Source organism: Apostichopus japonicus, chromosome 12 (genome assembly GCF_037975245.1).
Source record: "Apostichopus japonicus isolate 1M-3 chromosome 12, ASM3797524v1, whole genome shotgun sequence".
Lineage (NCBI taxonomy): Eukaryota > Metazoa > Echinodermata > Holothuroidea > Aspidochirotida > Stichopodidae > Apostichopus > Apostichopus japonicus.
Genome location: NC_092572.1, coordinates 16,820,859 through 16,844,355, shown reverse-complemented (window position 1 = coordinate 16,844,355; position 23,497 = coordinate 16,820,859). Strand labels below are relative to the sequence as shown.

Below are 23,497 nucleotides of genomic sequence, written 5' to 3'. Positions count from 1 at the left end.
TTCCTCCCCTGTTTCAAGGTATTTTGCAGCTTGCATCGCTATAAATAAATAATGTATAACATGAACGCCATCATCTTTGCATAGGTTCTGCTGAAGAATCCTTTGTTCTGACATTTCTTGCTCTGCTGAGATTAGGAATAAATGTTTTCTTCTTTAGTATGATAGTTTGAAAGCCGTCTTCGTCTAGGGATATTTGCCTTTTGTGGGGTTGGATGTTCCCCTTTGTGTGCTTGCCCTCTCCATCCGCTGAGATCCAGTCTCGGGTTGTGTTCTTCGTTCTACTACTTTTTGTGTTGGCAATGTCGTCTTTCGTTCAGTTCTCTGTTGTTGGTGGGTTTTCTTTGACTCCTGGTTAGGATTACTCGGGTGTCTGGAGTTCGCGTTATTGTTCTTCTTTGCTGTTGAATCTGTGTTTTGTTCGGATTTCTGTGCCCTGACCTCGTTAGCTTCTTGAATAGCGTAATCGTCCTGTTCAACTGACCCGGCCAGTGACTAATCCCTCAGACTGATATTGTGTTTCGTTTTCATGTGTATCTAGGGTCGAGCCAGCGTCTGTGTTGTCATGGCGATACTCTTCAAACGTCTCAGGACAATTAAAGCTTTTATGTCCAAGTTCTTGGCATTTAAAGCATCTGACCTTTGGGCAATTAGCTTCCCGGTGCCCTTGGACATCGCAAACTTTACATTTGTAGTTAGGACAGTTTCTCCTGATGTGATCGCTTTCCAAACACAGATTGCATACTTTAGTTTGACCATTGTGCTTTAAGTTCATATTAATCCCGTTAATTCTAATTGCGTAAGGCAAGCTCTTGTGTTCTTCAGGTAGTTCTAACTGTACATATCGTATTCCGTTCTCGATATTTGGGAATCTGGGGTAGGTCTTTCGTTTCCATTCACCTCTTATTTTACACCCATACTCACAAAGTTTTCCTGTTAGATCTTTGTCTTGTATGAATGAAGGTACTCCAGAAACACTAACAGTTAGGAACGTTCTGTTGACACCAGTAGAAACTGATTCCCATTCACGAGGAGTCCACTGTCCAAAATAAGATCAGCCTGTTCCTTTGCTTTTAATGTGATAACCAGCATCCCAAAGATTTCACACAACTTGCAATTCCATCTCTACCAACATCATTCATGATAGCATACAAAATCTCAGTATCTTTATATGAACTGTCGGCAACTCTGATGCTACACTCCTTTAATTTCTCCACTGTCGCAGAATCCGTACTAATTTATGGATTTGGATTAAGGCATAGTAGGGGATGTTTGCTTTCTAACATGTATGTGCACTGATAATGTTGACATTCAGTGATAAAGTTCCCATAATATTCTTTTTGATGTCTGACCCCAAGGGCAAGGTTACCCACCTGGGAGATGTGTTTCATTATTGCCCTTGGAAACCAGGGTCTTTTGGCTAATGTAAATCCTTAGAAAAGCTACCAGTTGAAACTGTGGGAAAAATTTCCCTTAGAGATCATTCATGAAAGTCATAATTGAGTTTTCTATTTGTATGTCTTGAAGGTTCAGCAACACACTTTACTAGTGGGTTAGGATTTCAAGTGGTGGGGGAAGTGGGGGGTGTTGATGGGCAGGAATGGGAGTACTTGGTCCTCTCTTCTCCCTGCAGCATCAAGAGTTGGTTGTCTGGGTTTTGTCAACCTACAATTTTATCAATCGGTGTGTGTTTATGGTTTTTTTTGTCGAGTCTGGGTAACAAACAATGGTCGTTACAAAGCGGATTATCTGCTTTCTAATAAAGTTACCCTTACCTAACACGAATATAGTCGATAAGTATTCAAAAAGTATTCAAAGATTTCCTTAGTATTCAGAAAATATACCATATAACACACAGTACAAAATAAGTATTCCAATACTAATACGAATAACTATAAGCCTTCGTAAGAGCCAAAATATGTAAATGAGTGAAGTATTTGAATACCTGTTAGGTATTCAAATAGGTATTCGAATAGGTATTCAAATAGGTATTCGAGTAGATTTGGAATAGCTATTTGAATACTTAGCTCATTTACATATAAGTATTTGCTAATTTAAATAATTCGGCTCTGATGAATACTTATAGTTACTCGAATACTTATTCGCTAGTATTCAAATACTTGTATGCTAATTAGTTATTTTATGAAGGCTTAACAGGTTTCTGAATACTTACTTGAATTCTTATTGAATACTTGTATGCTAATCAGTTCCAAGTAAGGAGAATTAGGAATTTGGCCAGCTTGTTGTCCTAGTTATTGATTAAAATTCTCCAAACAAATAATGAGAAGAACCAGAATTCTGTTATTCAACAACTATAAAATTACAAACAAACCTAAAATAAAATACAGCTTCTTCAATTTCATGTATCTTGGAGCATTCGTGCACTTGTATGCAAACCGTTTGTTCATCTCTTGTGGCTGTGGCTCTGTCCACTGGTTTCTGCCACACATACTGTGAATGTACTCTGAACATAAAAATTAGAAGTTGAACTTGGTTATTGTGCCACTGTCAGAAAGTTTCAAATGATTACACATAGAAATGAAACAGAAAAAAGGTCAACATACCACTTATTTTGATGATTTTTCTAGAATACGGCCCCTTTCCTCTCCACTTTATTAAGCAGACTGCATTTCCAGTTGCATTTGCTTTGTCCATCACCGACTCTGTACTAACTTGTTGATCTTTCATCCAATAAATAACACATTTTTGAGGCTTGGTCTTCTTCGATGGGTCAACAATATTTTCCATATTCTTGGATAACTGCAGCAAGTTCTGAACATCCATTATTGGATATTTAGGCCTATCGCTGTGGGATAAATTTATTTTCTTCCAAGTTTCAGCCTAATGTTAATAAAGTTCAGTCGGGCTGCAAGGACTGGAATAAATTTAGTCCGACTCAAAAACTGAAACATTTATTTCTGCTAACTCAAATGCAATCTGCTAATAAAAGTTGAATAACATTCAAGAGGAATAAATATCTATTCAAAAGGGAGTATTAAGCACAGAATACTAAAACAGTAAGTCTATGAATATGATCGATGAGATTTTGGAAAGGCTTCAGTTCTCAATCCTCCGCGGTATATTCAAATACTGTCGCGCCAGTGCACTTCACCTTGGCCAGAAAGGGTATTATAAATACTAATGTGATGACACTAACATCATGAAAGGAAAGCTGGGATGCTCCTGAGGGTCTTTGTAAGTTTGATGAGCTCAGCTTGCGCCCGCAGGCGTCCACAGGATTCTGTATCAAATCGTTCGGAGAAGAGGCTTATAAACACAAACTTCCATTTTCCTGATAGTGTTACAATGCTTCTATTGTACCTCATACATATTGTACATAATGCTTTTGCCTATTTGCTATCAAGGTGCCTTGCAGAATCCAGGCATTGGTTATATCCACCATAGAGAAGTTGACATCTTTTTGTTCATTAAAGAGCAACTTATCAAATAGCCAAGTTTGGTCCAGTTTTGTTGACAGACAATTTTTTTTTTGTTGGATAGGAACAAGTGAAGTATTATTGCCCAGACAGACAGTTGCTCAAATATTTGCCTGTTGAAGGAGAAGTGCATTTCTGTGTTTGTTCTGTAATGGCAGTATTTAGCTCTTTTGTCCCTTGACAGAGAGATGGAAGACAAAATGCTTCAATTGAGAAGGATTCAAAGGTTTCATCAAAAGGACGAAAGTTCAAACCGGATTTAAGCTAAAAACGACTCTTTAGTGGGTCTTGTATTTTTGAAGCATGAACGCCAAACAGATGGTTTCTTCGGCAAATCATGTACGATGTTGTCGTCCTCTTATATGAAATTGTTGAGTTTCATTCCTCGGATGGCATATACAAGATGACAAATATAAGAATCTAATCTAGAATATAAGAATCTCCTTAGTAGTGTTAGGACCAGCAGAGCAAATTCAGCGACGAGAAACGACGAAGGAGGAATAAGAGAGATTAAAAGAGTCGCTCGTTAGACTTGTGTTCGATAATGTAACAACAAACTGCATTCAAACGCTTTACCGTATGCTAATTATTCGTGACAGATACATGCCGTAGGCCGGGCCTGGATAATGTCATCCACCTACCGGATGAAGTCAGAGACAAGGTCGGCGAAGGGACTGCCAAGAACGCAGGTGGGGTCAGTGAGACAGGACACAAACTGAAGGTCGTTGAACTGGAGTACGAAGCCATGGTGAGACATTTGGACAATATGGTAAGATTTCAAAATGCAAAAATTCCAACTCACTTGGCCTGCAACGTCTGTGCAGCAGACCAACTAGCCTTATTTGCATTTAAAGATCTGGGCAGACATAGCAAGCATTTACTATGCTAATTGCCAACCGATTGCGTCGCTAGTTAACGTATGAGGTTTTTGATCATATGTGTACCAAGCTAATACGCTTTATTAAGTGAGATAATTCAGTGAGAAGTGAGTTGTAGGAAGTCAGTGTGGATAAGCAGGTAGCTTCGTTCAGTCAAAGTAAACAGCTGTGACGTATCAGGATGGTTGGATACACCATTTGATTTGATTTGTGTCTTACTTGAAACTCTAATTGTTACAGCTTGATACTCTCTTAGATTCAATATATATAGTATTGGCAAGCTCTTGACTTAATAATCAGAATGGTTTCATACGCTATTGAACATAATCCAAACTTTATCGGTTTGGGGAACTTCATGAAGCTCCCTACAAGTGATCTGTCGCACACCCCACCCATTTTGAAAATATTTTCAAGATCACCTGCATCCAAAATTGTGCAGTATTTCATGGAAATGGCATAGAAACGGAATGTTCCAATTAGTTTGTCCTGAATGCACCAAAGACAGCGAATGTGTGAGATTTTCAAAGAGATACTTGTGGAAGACTTGATATGTAATCATTTCATAAGTAAAACAGCAAAGAAGACAAAGATGGAGGAATGTTGTGCTGCTGATGTTAGATGTAAGAGTGACTTAGATCTGCAACCAGCACAAAAATTTGATCACAGGAACTTTTTAATTTGTTACAGGGTTACATAACAGGCAACGTGTACGGCCAGCCGTTTGTGAGACACGAACTGAAGCCCAAGAGCGACGTCGCCTACCCAGCAGCCTCCACCAACTTCATCTACATCTACGACAACGAATTTGAGAAGAGCAGATAGGAGTCACAGATCAAGATGTTGAACAGGAGGCAGGCAGAGGAGAAGACGAAATGGCTGAACACGCCAAACACATACTCCAAGGTGGAGGTAGCTCAAAAGTACGCCAACTGGGGAGAGAAAGGGGAAGACGAGGGCTACAAGACAAAGATACACCTGAGTAGTAGTGACATGTAATTGGTGGTAGGCACATCATCCGTTTGACAGAATCACCCGACACAATCCTTAATTTTGGGCAATTTGGGGACTTTGACAATTCAAGACATCGAAGAGGCACTTGCCAAGGTGATGAAAATGTTTTGATTTTAGCACTTTCCAGAAACAAAAAAATCTAAATCTAAAATGTCCTACAGATGGAATTATCAGAAGTTAGTCATCCTTTGTTTGTTTGCTATTTATTTAGCAAATGTTTGATCTTTTCAGAGGGAGAACAGGGTTAGAAGGGTTTTTGGTGTCGAGGGGGAAGCGGGATTGTCACCATTCTGGACAATGTGATTCGGGGCGGTGATTTGTTTCAAATATTGATGGGGTACATTTGCTTGGGTGCAGGCGCGTAGCAACTTTCATCCCCCGAATTGTTCTCGCGCTTTGTTATATTTTGTATATTACTATCTAAGCGGAGCGCCACCATCGGTTGGCACGCAGCGTACAAGAAAATTTCTGGTTTTGGTAGCCCCCAGATCACCGAAAATGGCACTTCTCAGGCTTGAAAATGACCAACCATATGAACACTTTTGCCTGAGAACCAAGTTTTTTCCAAATAGTTTTTTTTTTCATCCATTACCTATTTTAAGATTGACACCAGTCACACATCATGTTGGACCTCATTGCATCTCCTGTGGATCATTGCTTTTGTAGGTAATACTACATAACGGCCCACAATACCCGTCAGCCCCACTTTTTGAGGTTTTAAAGCCCATTATTTGTTCAGAATTTGAATAAACAAATTCACTTCAAACATGCCCATAATGTTGCACAAAATATCATGTATGGACAACCAATATAGAAAAAAAACCTTCAACCCCTAACAGACCGGTCAAAATTGCACGAGTAGAGGGAAGTATGATGAAGAATGTTGGTCAGGGAATTTTCGAAAATTCAGACACAGTTAATTTATTGGTGAACAAATATTAAAACCTCTTATAACAGCTACTATAAAACTTTGATATCATAAAAAAAATACAAAAAAAAAATCAAGGGGGGGGCGGTCTCCCCCTTTGCCCCCTGGCTACGCTCCTGCGGTTAGAAATCTTGTAGGAAACAGGCCAAATGGAAACCCAGTGATTATGCGTCATCCACAACTCTTCTCTCTGGTTACTTTTTTCACAGTGGGTAGGTAACAAGGACCCCAAGAGTGGTGATGCAGTCGCTATCACCGATCCACAACAGTTTGCAAGTCAGGGACAAGATCATAAGGAGTACAAGAAGAAGGTTTAAACTGTATGTTGATGATGTTATACACTGTTATTTCTAATTGATTGTTTTATTTTTGTTATTTGTCACCACTTTCTCCTTCCTCTCACTTCTTTCCCATTTTTTTGCCTTTCCCCTAATTCGGTCTTCCGAGGAGTGAATGATGTATCTGGTATGTTATAGAAAAAGTGGTAAAAAAAAAAGATAATGTAAAAGTGTATCAGTGGGTGTTGCCCTGGATTCGTTGAAGCGGACTCCCCACGTAGGTAGGGTTCTCCCCTTGTAGGGAGTGGACTCCCCATTTAGGGAGCCATTTCCACATGTAGGGAGGGTTCACCCAAGAAAGTTTTTTAAGTTGTGCTGTTTACTACTTTTGTATTTTTATGGTAGATTCAATGTCCTCTTAGTGTTATGTTATGTGTCTTCTTAGTGCTATGTTATGTGTTCTGTCATTCTGACATCTTTGATAGATGTCCCAAAGAGTGTCTGTCGGTGAAATTTCCGTAACCATATTACCCAGAAATGAAAAATTGATGAGATCACACCTGCATCCAACAGAACAAGGCATTTAGCACTCATGCCACATGCTCCTTGCAGCTGGTGCCAGGACCGCGGTGGCAAAAGGCATGAATTTTTAATGCCTCATCCTTAATGGCAGAGAGACTATGAATAGAAGTGTTATAATGTTACCAACGAGGATGTTGTCTACTCTTTGAATTTCAGATTAGGCAAGAGCGTTTTGGGGATAAGACGCACCCTGGACCCAACTCTGAAGTTCTGGCAGGTATAACTTATGGAGATGCTTGCAGAACACAGGTGCGTTGGAATTTTCCTAGTCTCTGGCCCCCTCTACCTTCCATTCTTCTCCCCACCCCCTCTGCATTTATCTATTAAGTCCTCATTCTTAAAGGATATCTCTTGTTTTAGATTATGAAGAGCAGAGCCACCCACCTATTTCTGTTTATAGATTGTTTATGATTTGCATACTAGTATAAAGTATACCCACTAAGTTCGGTAGTATGTCAGCTGATAAGGCTTTTTGTTTCATGGACAAGACCGTAATAAGTTGGTGTAGGGTTACACAGCAGTTGTACGGGTATGCTACTGTAGACAAGGACAGAATAAAGCGCCCTCGCTACCTGTTGTGTTCTAACGCGTCTCATTCCAGCACAACAGTGTCCTGTTTCATTTAAGCTTTTACACTGGTTCGAGAGTAAACCACCTGTATCAGCCCGATGACCCTCTAGTAATATTGTAAACATTGATCAAGATCTAATAATATGGTAAAGTTTGATCAAGGTACCAGTTTACTTAAGAATAGAAAGTCTTTTTTTTTCTGTCTGTAGTTAGGTAATAGCTTGGCTGGCCTATCCCCCAATCCCAACAATTATTTTTATGTTATTTGATTAAGCATTATCTTGACCGCACCTACCAATGGGCTGCCAAAAACTTAAGTATCCTTGCTTAGAAAAATTGTAAAAATCTTCATCATTAATCCAAAACAAGCACTAAGTAATAGAAAGAGAGAAAATAAAAGGGAGGGGGGGGGGCAATTTTGTTTTATCAATGTGCCTGGTGTGACAGTCGTTAGGATACGATTCATGTGTACTTATTAAAGTGTGGTGAAAATGACGGATGGTCTCGACATTCCTTCCGTTAGGTTCTATGTAAGTAATATCAGTGAATGTACCACAAGAAAGTACATGAGCTACAGGGAAAAGTTGAGATATTAGCCACTCCTCCCTCCTCCCCCCACCCCACTCCACCCAGTAAAATGTGTGGGTAAATTGACACTGAAGCTAGTACTTGGACATGCCACTGGAGTTGCACTTCATGTTAAAATCAATAGGTTGAACAAACTTCCATTGATAAGATCGAATTAATTGATCAATCTCAACTTACTAAAGCCAGCTTACTCGGAAACAAATATCTTTCAGTTATGGCTTGTTTTGATATTCTTCATTAATGATTACACACAGTGATTGGTTTTAAGTGTAGAAATCATGTCACCTTTTATGTGAGTCATAAATCAATGCTTTGCTTTACTTTTGTTGGTGAACTCGGTTTGATCAGTGCTGTTCTACCCAACCTCTACCCCCCACCTATCCCCACCCCCAAATTGCAGTTGTTTTCGGATTGTTTTGACTAGACTCACATGTTTGAAAGACTTGCCTGCAGCTTTTGTTTACTTTTCAATTGAATGTTTTGTTTTGAAATTATTTTTGAAGTGATATTGTTTTCGTAAGCTTCACTTTCACCCTTTTTTTGCATGAAAAAATGTTTTTATGGTAATGTGTGTATCTTTGCTGAACATCAGAAAGAAAAAAAATACAAGAAGATAATTTCATAATGAAACTATAGTTTAGAGAATTAATATCTAGGAGATTCTCAAAGAATATTATTTTAGATTTGCCAGATTTTCTGAAAACATCGGTTCTGATCCTGCCAGACTCTATGTTTATTGTTCAGTTAAAGTAGCATTCAGCTTGAAAAATCTCAATAAAAACCCAAACCATGTATTCCATATCAAATACGAACATAATTGGTGTTCAAATGATAGAAATTACACAAAGAGGAAGTTTTAACCTCCGACTATGTCCATACTAGCTGTTAGCGTTAGTCTTTACCATGTTTTTACTGTTTCTAGCTTTAGTGTTTGGCTAACAAACAGTTTAAAACAACAAAAAATGGGGAAAAAAGTGCTCCTTTAATCTAAATTGCCTGCATAGAATATAGCTCCACTTTTAGTCAAATTACAGTAGTGCATGTCACCTTTAAACCCTGTCTTTCTTCAATCTCCTTAAACTAGATCCCCCAAAATTGCTTGACTTTCTCTCCAAACTGGGATGTTGCCTCGACCAAAAAGAGGGGAGAAAGGAGAAACTGTTTTCTTTCTTAATTCAGCCATCTTTTTGGGCATTTGCTACAATGATGTGATTTTGCTGTGACGTTGTCACAACTTGTCACAACGTGTCACAAGTCTGTATTTACTCTGTCGTTGTCGTTGATGTTGCAAGTTTTGGTATTCTTCCCCACTCGGTCGACCAGGATGCGCCACTGTCGGATTCTCGTGACGGTATGTAACCAGGCCAACAGGAATAGGGAATAAATTTAATAACAAAACAAGAACAATAGCGCATTTTGGGAATAAAAGCAACCGAAATATCATCATTTTGTCACGGTGGATTTATATTGCAGACTTGAGGTTTCCGTATTATCTATTAGGACATTATTAGAACAAACATCAGTAGCAACTGAAGTTCTCTCTTACCCTGTTTACTTCATCCATTTTCATTTTTCTTGGTGGTGAAGGGTGATGGGTGTGGGGAAGTGGGGGGGGGTTAAATGCCACCCTGAATATTTAAAATATGCAAAATTCTTAAAACCACAGAAAGATCAAATGTAAGAGAGGATTAAGATGTCTTACTTTACTTTTCATATAGCAGAAGGGACAGAGGTGATCAGGCTAATTAGCCATGTGAAGTTGCACCTCTTTGGGCGTAGGTTGGAGGGGGAGAAATACACCAAGGGTTTCGTACAGAAATATTGCATTATATTGCCTTCACCTGGTGGTAATTAGAATTGAATGAAAAGTGTAGTACGTTAAATGCTACTTCACAAACTTGATTGATCTTTTAGCTTTCAATTCAGGCTTCGTCTCTGAAATGCTCTCTCAACCGATTCTCCATTCAGTGATAAAAGGACATCTGGATTCAACTTTAAGTCTCTGCTTGTTTGTTTGTTTCTGTCCTTTCTAAATATGAAAGTCTCAATATCTGTCCCATCCATGTTTTGCCATGCCAAGCATCATATATTTACGGACTAATTGCACCCATTTCGATGGTGCTGAAGTAAAACTCATTAAAGTGTTTTTAGGGAACTATCCAGTAGCTACTTGACCCGACTGTCAACTTATTTTCTATGGTTTCAATTTTTTCTTTAAATCCATTGGGATATGGGTATTTTGAGATTTTCATATGACGTAAACACAAACAAAAATGTTGGTCATGAATAGCACACAGCTCCTCTGTTTTTACTTACATTTCAAAACTGAGTAAATTGGTTGGTTTTATAACTTGCCTCGTAGTTGTGTTCTGATGAATATCCTTCATTGTTTGTACTTACTTTCATGTGATATTTAGGTATAAAGCCCCATTATGCCTTCCATTATAAACATGAACAAACTGTTCCCTAACGTATTTTGGTACCATTGTGTAGTTAATAAGCAGACAATCTAGTAGGTGCATTGTTTGCCAAATATTTTGGCCGAATCTCAGAGAACGAGCGAGAATGGAAACCTCCAAAACATTATTATTCAGACCGTCCAGATGGAATGCATAGTGAGACTTTAACATCAAAGGACAAGATGTACAGTGACCTTTGAGGTAATGTTATATATTCTTTGATGGTATGATATTCCTTTTATTACCCTTATATTTCTTACATCATGGTGAAGCGTGTAAAACCTACCTTTATAATCCCCACCGGTTTCATACCCAGTGTATCAAAGACTGGAACAGTATGAACTATCTTTTTAACTGTTTCCATTCATTTAGAAGATAGTACAGTATTCAAATGGTGGCCTTTACTGTAGAGTTGTTTACTCTGTTGTTCACTCTGATAGTTGAGTATAATTAAGTTACATAATATATGCTGCAAGACACTTGGGGCGATATTTTATGAAGGAAGTACGTTCCTTTGTAGCTACTTGTTCTGTTTGCTATATGATCTAACTGTTAACAATGAATTATTTGACAACCTGTAGGCAGTATTTTCACACTCAAATGAGTACTTATTAATGATTACCCACATTGTTGATTATTATAGATGTGATTGAACACACAATATCACAACCTAATTAAAAGGCTTGTATTAGTATACATCTCTCTCCAGAGGCTCCAGTTCACTGTACTTTCATCAAGGGATGTCATTTTCTTATCATGTTTTCAGTTTTAGTACTTTTATCTTTTATGTTACTGTTTAATTATCATTCACTTATGGTGTGTATGTATGCTGTTGATAAATAAAAAGGATTCCAGCTTCCACGGAGTGGTAAAATAAATGGCTGTCCTTTGAGTATTTCTTATAAAGCTAAGATTTATATCAGAGCTGTAACATTATGTAAATGTGGTTTTCTGTTTCTTAATCTTGGCGTCCAATTGCACTACACATCCAACAAGTGCAGATACCCCCTCCCCCCACTCCAAAGATAAGAATGGGGTTACACGGCCATTGTAATAATAATAATGAGCAGTTATTTTTACAAAGCTTAACCAAACACAAATGTGGGAGAAGCCCGCACAGGCGTATGGATCACAACTTACACTACGGGTGGCTTCCAATTCAACATTTTATATAAAATTTAGAAACTCATTTCAGATGGGAAAACTGTAGACTGCTCTTGGATGATAAACCCACCTTACATAGAACCTCCTGATTGCCAAACCTCATTGCTTCAAATACCATTGCCTTTATCCACTCGATCACAGCACCAGTGGTTCATCCTAGATGAAACCTGGCAGAGGGAGGGGGGGGGGGGCACCTAAGATACAGTTACAGCAACTGAAGTAGATATAACTATTGATTCTATTAAAATTTAGCAAACCTCTACTTTACCCAACCTCTACTTCAAGACATGCATAAGGAACAGATGCTCTAGAACTCTGCACAAAAAGGTTAGAATGTACTTTAAGAACAAAACCTCTACATGGATCACAGAAACAGTGAATTTCATTTAACACCTTCATTTATATTGGAGAATGGGTTAAAAATTCAGACAATTTATCTAAAAAATCTCAAATGTGACATTTTATCACAAAATTCAAGCAGTTTTTGCCAAAATTTGTTGTATCTGAAAATGTTCATGCAGCTAGCTAAACAATTTTAGGCTGACATTTTTATGTCAAGATTCGCCCAAAGAGTCCCCCTCAAAAAGTGTAAATTATTATCTTTAGAATGTCTGTCCCATGGATACGCCAGACCTACACCCTCGCCCCCCCCCCCCCCGGGTTGATCATGACAGTAGGCCTACTGTCCCGCCTAGGCCTAATGCCAGACCAATCCATTCGGGTAATGATATATTGGTCATTAAAACAACTTTTCTGACGAGATTCGCAGCGAACTCAATAAATTATCTTGACCAACATGTTTAATGACCTTAGGCCTATGTCATGAGACCATTTGAATTGCTTCGTTGTAAATGTAATGATTTCAAATGGATATGCATCTAGCATGTCATTGCTAGTTTATTATTTTTTTTCAATTAATACGTTGATATATTATGCGGTGTTTGTCCCACATGGCTTGCCATAGACGCACACGGTCATGGTCAAAGGTTAAGCAACGGAGCGCGAATTATGATCTGTATATAAAGCTCACGAAAGGTTACACGAGCAGTGCAGTTCGCTTCTTGGCAGCCGTTGGCTAACAATTCATACGTAATTGTAATTTCTAGCCTATTCTGTATTGGGGGTAACTGCCAAAGAATGTGAATGGCAGATATATTCGCCAGCTCGAAGGTTGTGTATTAGTTTTGTGGAGCAAGTTAGTACTTCACCTTGTTTGTGTCAGCGAGCGTGAGAAATTACGCTAGCCTATCATATAATAGTATCGCTTAGGCCTAACGATAGGCTAGCTCACGTAGGCACTGGCGTCTATACTAGTTGGAATGCTAATCTAGGCCTAATATGATATTCACTAGACAATTAACGTAAGTAAAGTAAGTCACTTTATATCTTCCGACAAAATACTAGACCTAGCTGGTTGGGCCTAATTACTTTCTGTTTAAGGCTAGCCTAGTACAGTTAGGCTAGGCCTAACTTAATTAGCCTAGGCCTAAATGTCTTTAAATTCCTACCAGAGTAGCCTACCATAGCCTAGGCTATGCCATCTAGCACTTAACAGTAACACATCCTAAAGAAACTAACTCGCAGCCGGACAAATTAGTTTAGGATGAAAGCTCTCTTTCTTTCCTTTTTTTTTTCCATCATGACAGGCAAGGCCGTTGGTTTCTTCTCCAACTTTCAAGAATAAAAACAGTAGTTTCCTCCCTGAAATTATTTTCAGGGGTTGAAACCAACGTTTTCAGGGGAGGAAAGAAAGACGGCTTGGCTGTGGAAAGAATTAATTTAGGTATAGTGAAGCAACTGTACGTAGTAAATGTGTCTTGTGATTTAGGAGAGTTTGGTGAAAGAAAGGAACATATTTCAAAGAGACACTTGTACTTGTAGTAATTGAAGAAACTGGTAAATAGGAAAACAAGGAGAGGAACCAAGGAGGGCATACCTACTGTATAGGCTCAATTGTCTATGTTATTTCATTCCCACAATGAATGCCATACAAGCAAACAACCCATTACCACTATGAATTCCACGCATGTAAATTACCCCATGTTCGCATACAATCCTATGCAAACAATCCGGCCTATTCACAAACATTTTTTATCTTCCAATCACTGAACAGTTACACAAGGAAGATACCTGGTCACATTTTCTATTTTCATACTATCACAACTTTCTTTAGCTTTACTCTACAAGAATATGCAGTCAGAGCCTACAGAACAACAGTCTCCTCCCTTGAAAATAGTATGTTAGTTTCCTTAACCATGTTATTTTTCACCCTTAAACTTTACCTTTCTCCCTTTAAATCTTTTCTTACAGTTATTCCACTTACAGCATCTATTCTTTCCACATAGCCTAGCCAATATGCCTCCCATGAAAAACCTTAGTTAACTCCCCTGGAAATGTTAGTTTCCAGTGAAAACGTACTTGACTCCCCTATGATGTAGGGGAGGTAAGTTACTCAACTTTTAAGTGGGAGGAAAATAACGTTGTTAGGGGAGGGAACAAATGGCCCCAGGCTAGGCCTACCACCAAATGAAAATGGGAAACCTAGGCTAGCCTACCAAAGCGAAGGCTAGATAGAGATGAGGACGAACTAGCCTATCCTAGGCTTCTTATTCAAGCAACGGTACTTTGTAAAATGAAATTCTCAAGCAATTAGGCCTAGCTCTGTGGTCTAATTGATGTTAGTGACAGGCTTGGGGCGATTACATCTGAATGTAATCGATTACGATTACTTGAGAATGTATGATTACGATTACAGCCTAAAGTTGAAGTAATCGATTACGATTACATTGTAATGTAATCGTGATTACAATCACGATTACTTTGTGGTTACTTGCACAATCCTCTGCATATCTGTTTAATATAACTCTCTGCCGGGAAATAGGGCAATGAAATAGGGCAAAGGAAGGGCATTTACAGTATATACGGACAAAATTGTGGAAGTATATCTACAATTCCTACCAGGCATTACACATTTATGCCTTAACACGTTTAAGATGTGTAACCCATAAGTCCAGTAAAATATACAATTTAAACAGACAAAGAGTAAACAGACAAATACTAAAGTAAAACAAATGAAGATTTTCATGCAACACTATATTTTGTAAACTAATAGTTTCTGCATAGCAGCAAAACTAAAAACTCTTTTACATTATAACACCAAAATAAAACTAAACAGCTTTGATATGGGGCATTCCACAGTACATGGGACATGGAAGGCCAAAGTAAAAGTAAATTATTTTCATCAAAAAGTGGTCAACTCTGGTAAAGCAAATTCTGATCCACCAAAATACTTAATTTGCAGTGATTTTTTTTTAACAGAATAATTCAGGTTATAAAAATCCTTGAATATGGCGATCAAATCCCCAGTAATTTATGTTTATTGTGCTAGAGAATTCTAGAAGCAGGAACACTTCTTTGGTCACACTAAAAGCAAATAGTAAGAATTAGTTTTAATCACTTCTACTAATTTTGCCCTTCTCATTCAAATTTCACTGTAATCATAAATGTAATACGATTACGATTACTTTGCCCTTGTAATCGATTACGATTACTTTGTAATTACACAAAAGTAATCGATTACGATTACTTCAAAAAATGTAATCGATTGTAATTGATTACGATTACTGATTACGATTACCCCAAGCCTGGTTAGTGATGGTTCAAGTATGGAGAAAACTCTCCATGAAAGCTGATGTTACCTAGCATAGGCAACTAAATTGATATACATGTATTAATTTGATCAACTAGCATAATTTTGACCTGACGCTAGGCTTAACAGTATTGGTCCAACTCTTGGCATATCTATATCAGATCATACTGTAGCCTTCTTTTGATGCCTAAGGCATGATTTTATGGTCTGCAGAACTGTTTCACTGAAACTTTGATTATTATTAAACCGAATTCAAACTTTGCTAAGTCAACCTCTCATTGTTGAGTAATTGTCTTTAATTTGGTTTTTAATTTGAAAACATTGATTGAAAGTTGTGAGAAACACAACTCATGGTAAACACATATTAAGAGTATTGAGAGATAAGTACAAGATATAGTATCTCTGTCCTTGTTGATATAGAATATTATTACACAGGTGCTAGAAGTCATGGAAGCACATGAGGGTTTACCATGAATATACTAATATGTTGTTGGTACTTGTGTATTGGCTGAAAAGCCAGTTTTCATCTTTGCTAAGTGTACATGTTGTAGCTTAAGTGTCGGTCCTTATTTCACTTGTCAAGTTTCTCGTTTCAAGAATGATGATTATTTCAGACATTTTTCAATTTTCCAGTTCCTCATGAATGCTCTCCAAATTGTTTGGCTGATGAAATGTTCTCAAATTGTGTTGAATTCATTCCTTTCAATCAGCTTGACCATTATAGTGAACAATATACATCAAAGGAAGTTTTGGCATTTTACGAAGTACTCCATAGGTTTGATAGCAATGTCTAGTAAGGTTCATTAAAGAGTCATATTGCAAGTATTAAAAATAAACAGGCACTTAGTAACAAAAAGAGGTACAGTTTATTCATGTTTTTAAACATTCATCAAAAAGGTATCTGCATACGCAAACTGGAAGATGATCTTATGTAAAACTACTTTAAAAAAAAATACTAACATTTATTTCACACCAAAGGTATATATATACTGTACATATTGCTTTGATATTTGTCTTTACAGCATTGCATTGGCCACACTGATTCACAAGGAGACTCCATGAACTGTGACTGTATCATCCTGCTAGAGGTCTGAGACATTGAAGATTCCGTAATGCTTCCGTTTGGGTATGCAGTTTACTATAGTAACACAGAAATATTTAAGCTCAGGTATTTGTTTCATTTATTTCTGCCATTAAACCACAATCATATACATTTGTTTATACATAGTTATATCAATGAGGCAGCAGTCAGGGTTGTTTAGGTAGTCAGGGGGAGGAGAGGGGAGGAAGGGAGGGAGTGTATACAAATGAGTCTAGTTGCAATGTCTATCTGCTTTCCAATATATGAAATCTTATCTTTTACAATACTGTCTCAGGTGAAAGAAGAAGATGAAGAAAATTGAAGGAAAATTGTGAGTCTTGGATGTCTGTAATGAAGCTGGATCAGGCTTAGAAGAAGTGGTTGAAAGATCATAATCTCCACCAAATACGAGAAGATCCTTCAAGCCTGTCCTCTACAGAGAGATCTGGAAGTGTTATCTGGAGGTGAATTAACAGAAATTGGAGAAAAAGTAAGATTCAAGGAAAACATCAGTGTGAGCCAGTATCATGAACATCAGTCTTGTCCTCTCAACAGTTGATTGTTGTCAAGATCATTTCTAAATGTAGGAGACACGCCTTAGCCTGTTGGAACCAGTCGGTATTTGGTGTGGTCTGTTTTTGTGCTAACTGTACGAGACACAGTGCCTTAGCCTATTGAAAAAGGTATTTGGTGTGGTCAGTTTTTGTGCTAAATGTACGAGACACAGTGCCTTAGCCTGTTGGAACAAGTTGGTATTTGGTGTGGTCAGTTTTTGTGCTAAATGTACGAGACACAGTGCCTTAGCCTGTTCGAACCAGTCGGTATTTGGTGTTGTCTGTTTTTGTGCTAAATGTATGAGACATGGTGCCTTAGCCTGTTGGATCCAGTCGGTATTTGATGTTGTTTTTTTTGTGCTAAACTACTATTCTTACAGAAAGGCTGAACAAGTTCCATGATATAGTTTGTACAGAGTAACACATTCCACTCATTCCAAGCAACCATGACAACACCAAAATGAAGCTAATTGGTGTCTTAGTTTATTGGCATGAGATACTAATTAATGTAGTCTGTTTTTGTGCTAAATTATTGAGACATGGTGCCTTAGTTTATTGGTATTAGTTTTTAATTAGAAATGTAGGAGACATTTTTGTGCTAAATGTATAAGACCTCAGCCTTAGCCTATTGGAACCAGTCGGTAGTTGGTGTGGTGTGTTTGTATTAAATTGATAAGTTCTGCCTTAGTTTATTGATATGAGTTGCTAATTAGTGTGGTCTGTTTTGTGCTAAATTAATGAGACCCGGTGCCTTAGTTTGTTGGCATCATTTTGTAATTAGTAATTTGGTTGTCTTAAATTGATGATTGTTGCCTTAGATTGTTGGAAAGAGTTGCCAATTAGTGTGGTCTGGGTTGTGGTAAATTAAAAAGACAGTTGATTGTTGTCAAGATCAGAAAATTCAAAGATGAGCTGATTTGATGGAAAAACACCAGCTAAGCTGGAAAGCTGCAATATACAGTCAAGGTTAGTCATAAGAAAGAAAGGTTCATAAAAATGTAATATATATTTAATTATGTTTCCACCAGTAAAGTTTCAATCACAGCCTAAAATTTGTTGGAATTAGTTGCTAATTAGTGTTTAATGTTTTGTGCTAAATGTACGAGACTTACTTTGAAGAAAACTGGCTAATTTCTTTTGCATTCCTCTCCTTTCCTTAGGGTTCTGTGGATTATGTTGGCCAACAGTTAGCTTTTTGACATAGCGCCACCCCATCATCCTTCACTCTATGACTTACTCGCCATTTACAAAACGTACGCGTCCTTGGATACCAACACAACGCTGCCGAGTACACTTTCGATTCATAGTGTGTCTCTTCAAAAGGAGTTCCTATTCTTTCCGTCCGCCGTCTTAGGCTGGAGACTAATTCTTTCTGGTAAGTGAAGTTTATGATCAATTTCATTGTATAGAAGCCATTTAAAACCCGTAGGGAAGGGGCTGTTTTGCCAATATGACAACCCCTTACCCACCTATAACCGCCCTCCTAGTCGAAAACCTAAGCCTCTCTGATTTTGACATAGACATTAATGACTGGATCCCTGTACAAAAATAGCCAAAAAAGACAACGTCCAATCTACGTTGAAATAAACCCATCTCCTAACTCCAAACCAACCACCAAAAAGTCCGCTCAAACAATCATTGTATCAGGAATCTTACCAGAACTATCAAAAAACCCAATAAACACTTGCTAAACTAATCAATGAAGAAAAACCAAATGCCATGATCTCAAATATAAACCGTCTTCGTAGTAACGACATCCTAATCACCCCCATGACCCTAAATCTGCAAATATCCTCCTGAAACCATGGACTCAAAAGACTAAACTAGGCAACCCCAAACCAAGAATCCAAAAAAAAGTATGACAAAGAAACTTCTCCGTAGTAGCCTGTGGCATAAACCCTGAAATTCAAATCAAAGATATTGAACAAGAACTCAAAGACCAAGAATACACCCCAATACAAACTAAAAGACTCATTAGTCATGCCACAAACAATACAACTTGGAAAGTAAAAATGACGTTTGAAGAACAAGAGCCTCAACAATCCCTAATCAAACAAGGTTTCTACTTAGGATACTCTAAACACAAAACAGAAGAATACCACGAACCCCCCCAAATCACTCAATGTTTCAAATGTCAACTTTTTGGACACACCCACCATACTTGCAAAAATCAAACCATATGTCTCAGATGTGGCGAAAACCACAGAGTTAAAGACTGTCCCAAACCAAAAGAAAACCCAAAATGTGCCAATTGCTCAGGGACTCATGTCGCCCTTTACAAAGGATGCCCAAAATTTAAAGAAGCTAAAACTGAAAATAATAACAAACAACAAGAACAAAGAACCTACGCGAATGTAACCAATTTTACCCCTAAAATTGAAATAACAAATAAAATCGTCACTGAAAAAAAACTTAATATCGCAACCTTTGTAATTGAATTAGTACAATACACCTTCCAAAAAGCCAACATTAATATTAAATCTGAAGACCTTGCCAGTTACGCCACCGTGTTAGCACTAAAACACCTAAACTTAAATATCCCAGAAACTGTAATTATGGAACGTCTCCACCATCCTTCAATATTTAGCCCCCCTCAATCACCTACATGACAAGCACACTCCCTCCTTCGGTCAAGTTCCTCCACCTAAACATCAACAGTATCCTTCCAAAATTAAGCCTCCTACTTACTATATTCGCCAACCACTCCCCGGATATCATTTCGTTAAACGAAACTAAACTAAATAAAAATTCCCACCTTAGCATCCCTGGTTACCAAACTTTCAGACGCAATATCTCTCGCTCTATGGGAGGAGTACTTATTGCTGAAAAAAACAACCTCAAAGCCACCCTCCTCCAAAACAAACCCAAACAATTGAAATTGTACTCGAAAGAGACAATAAACCTCTCCACATTATTAGCTATTATAGTCCCCAAATGAGCCCATATCCACAATCAAAAAAATTTCTAATAAAAATACAATACTACTAGGAGATTTAAATGCCCACCACATCATTTTTGGTAGCACCAAAATATCTGAAAAAGGCATATCCCTCTTAGAAATATGTGATAAACACAACTTAACAATAATTAACCAAAATACCAAAACTAGGATAAACCCAATAAACAATAATACTGAACTACTTGACTACGCCATAACCTCAAACCACCTTGCAACTAAAACTCATTCGATTCAAATCCTAGAAGATGACCTAATCAGTGACCATTTTCCACTCCTTTTTGAGCTAGACATAAACCTCAGTCGCATCCAAAATAACGAATTAACGTATAATTACAATAAAACAGACTGGACATCATTTAAAAAGGGATCATAACAAACAACACTATTGCCAATTACCACAACAACAAGCTAAATTACATTGGCATATATTGTGACAGCATTGCCCAACATATCTTTAATACTTTCAAACAACACTGCCCATTAAAAACAAAACAGAAATCCAAAACTGAATAGGAATATTCTTACACTAAATAACTCAGACGTCGCCTACATAGAACCTATATGATCTCCCCAGATCCAACTCTAAAAACCTAAATTAACCAACCTAAAAAAACAAATAAATAGACAAATATCGGCGGTCGACTAAAACCGAATCCAAACAAATGCGATTCAATCATTAATGACAAAAACCCAAAACACTTTTGGAAAAATTAAAAAAATATCATAAACCCATTACAACCCAAACACAGGTAATACAGACGAATGCCTTAGAGATAAAGTAGGTAACCTCATCACAAAAACTTAAGACCGAATAAAGCTTAGTGAATCATACTTGAAAACTATATTCAATATCTTAGATGGCCCTCCATACGATAACAGATTCCAACACAAAATAGACCGTACAATTATCTCTAATGCAACCAGCTTTATCCCCAACTTCTAAGGATGTCTCAACAAAAACATCCCTCTACTCAAAGAAATAGATATAAATGATTGGTATAGTGCCACTGAATATGCAAAAATGCCTCCTCCCCTGGTCTTGACAACATAAATGACCTAATGCTAAAAGATTCCCCTCCGTCGGCCTCCGATATTCATTAACTCTCATATTTTCCCATTATTTAACAAACTCCTTAGACTGGGTCATTTCCCAACCCTGTGGAAATCCGCCAAAATGATTTTAATACCGAAATAAGTAAAGACACACCAAAATTCAAAACTATCAACCAATTAGTCTCCTACCAGCCTTAGGTAAGATTTTCGAAAGAATTATAGATAACCGCACCAGAAACCACCTTGAGCAAATTAATCACTTTGCCAGTATCAGTCAGGCTAATTCCGCGCACACAAATCTACAATAAACCAAACTTTCCACCTTTCCAAAGAAAGCATCGGCTTCATAAAAAAACATGATACCACTGCCCTCTTCCTTGATGCCGAAAAGGCGTTCGACAAAACTTGGCACAACGGCATAAGAATTTAACTACTTAACTTTAATCTCCCCTCCAATTACACCAGACTTCTTTCCTCTTTCTTTAGTGAGCGCAATGCCAAAATATGCTACAAAAACCAACAATCAAAACCTATTCCACTTGGTGCAGGTACTCCACAGGGCGCTGTTCTCAGCCCCCTCCCCTGCACCCTATTTGTTAATGATTTGAACATCCCCCCTCTATCTGAATGCAACTATAGTGAGTACACTGACGACATAGCCATTTGGAGCACCAGTAAAAATATCTATGTGACGGAACTAAATATTAAAAGAGCAATTACACATCTCGAAAATTGGTGCTCGATGTGGAGAACAAAAATATATCCCTCAAAATCTAACCTAGCCAATTTCTCCATAATAAACTCAAAGTACCATAACCATATTTCCAAAATTAATCTTTTCAACACCTCAATCACTGCTACTCCTAATGCAACCTTCCTTGGTACCACTTTTGATAGCAAATTATCGTTTAATCTACTTTGTAACAGAACTGCAGGACGCTGCTGGTTCCAACTTAAATCCATTCAAATCCTCTCACACAAATATAACTTCCCTCCAAAAACAATTATCCAAATCTATAAATCCAAAGTAAAACCGATTCTCAGTTATGGGAGAATCTCCCTGCTTACCATCTCTAATCCCAATAAACAAATTTTAAACAGAATCCACACCACAGCTTATCGACTCGCACTCAAAATCACTACCTATATTGCTACTTTGTACGTTCTCCGTGCAGGAAACAAAATCTACTTTCACCCGACTTGAAGAATTCAACACCAAGTTATACAAAAACAACCTCGAGAACGACCCTTTGATTGAAGACCTCCCCCTGAAATACAGAGTCGCAACAACTCACTACCCAAAAACCAAACCCTTTCTGTATTCACAATTGTTACTACTTAAAGTCTCATTCCATTAAAAAAATCCTTTCCTTAATGGGTCTAGGCCCAAGTATACTTATATATACAGATTATATTGTTACCAAACAATAGAAACCACAACCACTCCCTACCCAAACAATAGAAACCACTCCGTCTCCACAATTCTCAGTACTTAAAAAATTCCTCTCCTTTAGAAATCCCTCCCTAATTGACTCTTCGACTCTTACCTCGGGTATGATTATGGCTATCCTGTCCTATGTAAATATATAAGACTTCATTTACCAGCAATTCCTTGACTGAACATAGACAACCTCTCCAAGAAAAAAAAAAAAAATGTCTATTCTATAAAAACAAACTTATTATCCCCCGTAGGACCTCTCGCCAGGTCGACCAGGGGTTAAACTCCTTTTGTTTTGATATCAACAACAACAAAAACAAAACTTTTACGCGAATTAAAAAAAAAGGTAACTAATTTCATTTATTTCATTTCATTTATTGATTTTTGTTCTATTTTAACATAAGTATGACATATGACATAGAAGGAGATAAGAAACAAAACTTGTGAAAGGAAGTGTACTAAAAAAAACCTATAGGGCTTGTCGGGTAGTGACACTCCCTAAACACTTAATGTGGAAGACATCATGATTAGATTTTGGTTTCATTTAATCAATAGGTGGAGGTAGAGGAATTGGACACTCTTGCACAAGATATCAACGGCTTGAAGTACTCTGCTCAGGTGGCCTCCATTCTAGGTATGCACTTAATAATAATATAATAATAATCATAATAATAATATAATATTCAATTTACTGTGTTTGGAAAGAAACTTTTTGCTGCTTTGGATGAAGATTAAGGATTCTTGTTTTTCAAAAGGCAAAATGCAAGATGGACTATATATGAAAGGATGAATACCAAAAAATTAAGAAAAGAAATTGGCTGGGGGGAGGGGGAATCAGGCAGAGACCATCATGTTACTACCCTGTTAATTT

The 23,497-nt window shown here is 37.6% G+C and overlaps 1 protein-coding gene and 1 long non-coding RNA gene across 8 annotated transcripts in view; one reads left to right on the top strand and one right to left on the bottom strand.

Annotated features, from left to right (window-relative positions):
* The window catches only part of LOC139978062 (beta-adducin-like), a 537,403-nt gene that overhangs the window by 511,038 nt on the left and 2,868 nt on the right, over nt 1-23,497 (top strand). For all 7 annotated transcript variants that reach the window (XR_011796892.1, XR_011796896.1, XR_011796893.1 and 4 more), the window contains 8 exons: nt 4,034-4,203; nt 5,000-5,416; nt 6,461-6,571; nt 7,268-7,360; nt 16,564-16,667; nt 16,918-17,112; nt 18,337-18,551; nt 23,182-23,260. Coding sequence is in view for 1 of the 7 variants with exons in the window: in XM_071988020.1 (XP_071844121.1) it covers nt 4,034-4,203; nt 5,000-5,134 (305 nt within the window). In the remaining 6 variants the exon portion in view is untranslated. The remainder of the gene's footprint in view (nt 1-4,033; nt 4,204-4,999; nt 5,417-6,460; nt 6,572-7,267; nt 7,361-16,563; nt 16,668-16,917; nt 17,113-18,336; nt 18,552-23,181; nt 23,261-23,497) is intronic.
* On the bottom strand, nt 11,334-16,537 carry LOC139978068 (uncharacterized). The gene is made up of 2 exons (XR_011796901.1): nt 13,339-16,537; nt 11,334-13,298 (listed from the first exon to the last, which is right to left on the bottom strand). It is a non-coding gene; the product is annotated as an uncharacterized lncRNA (long non-coding RNA).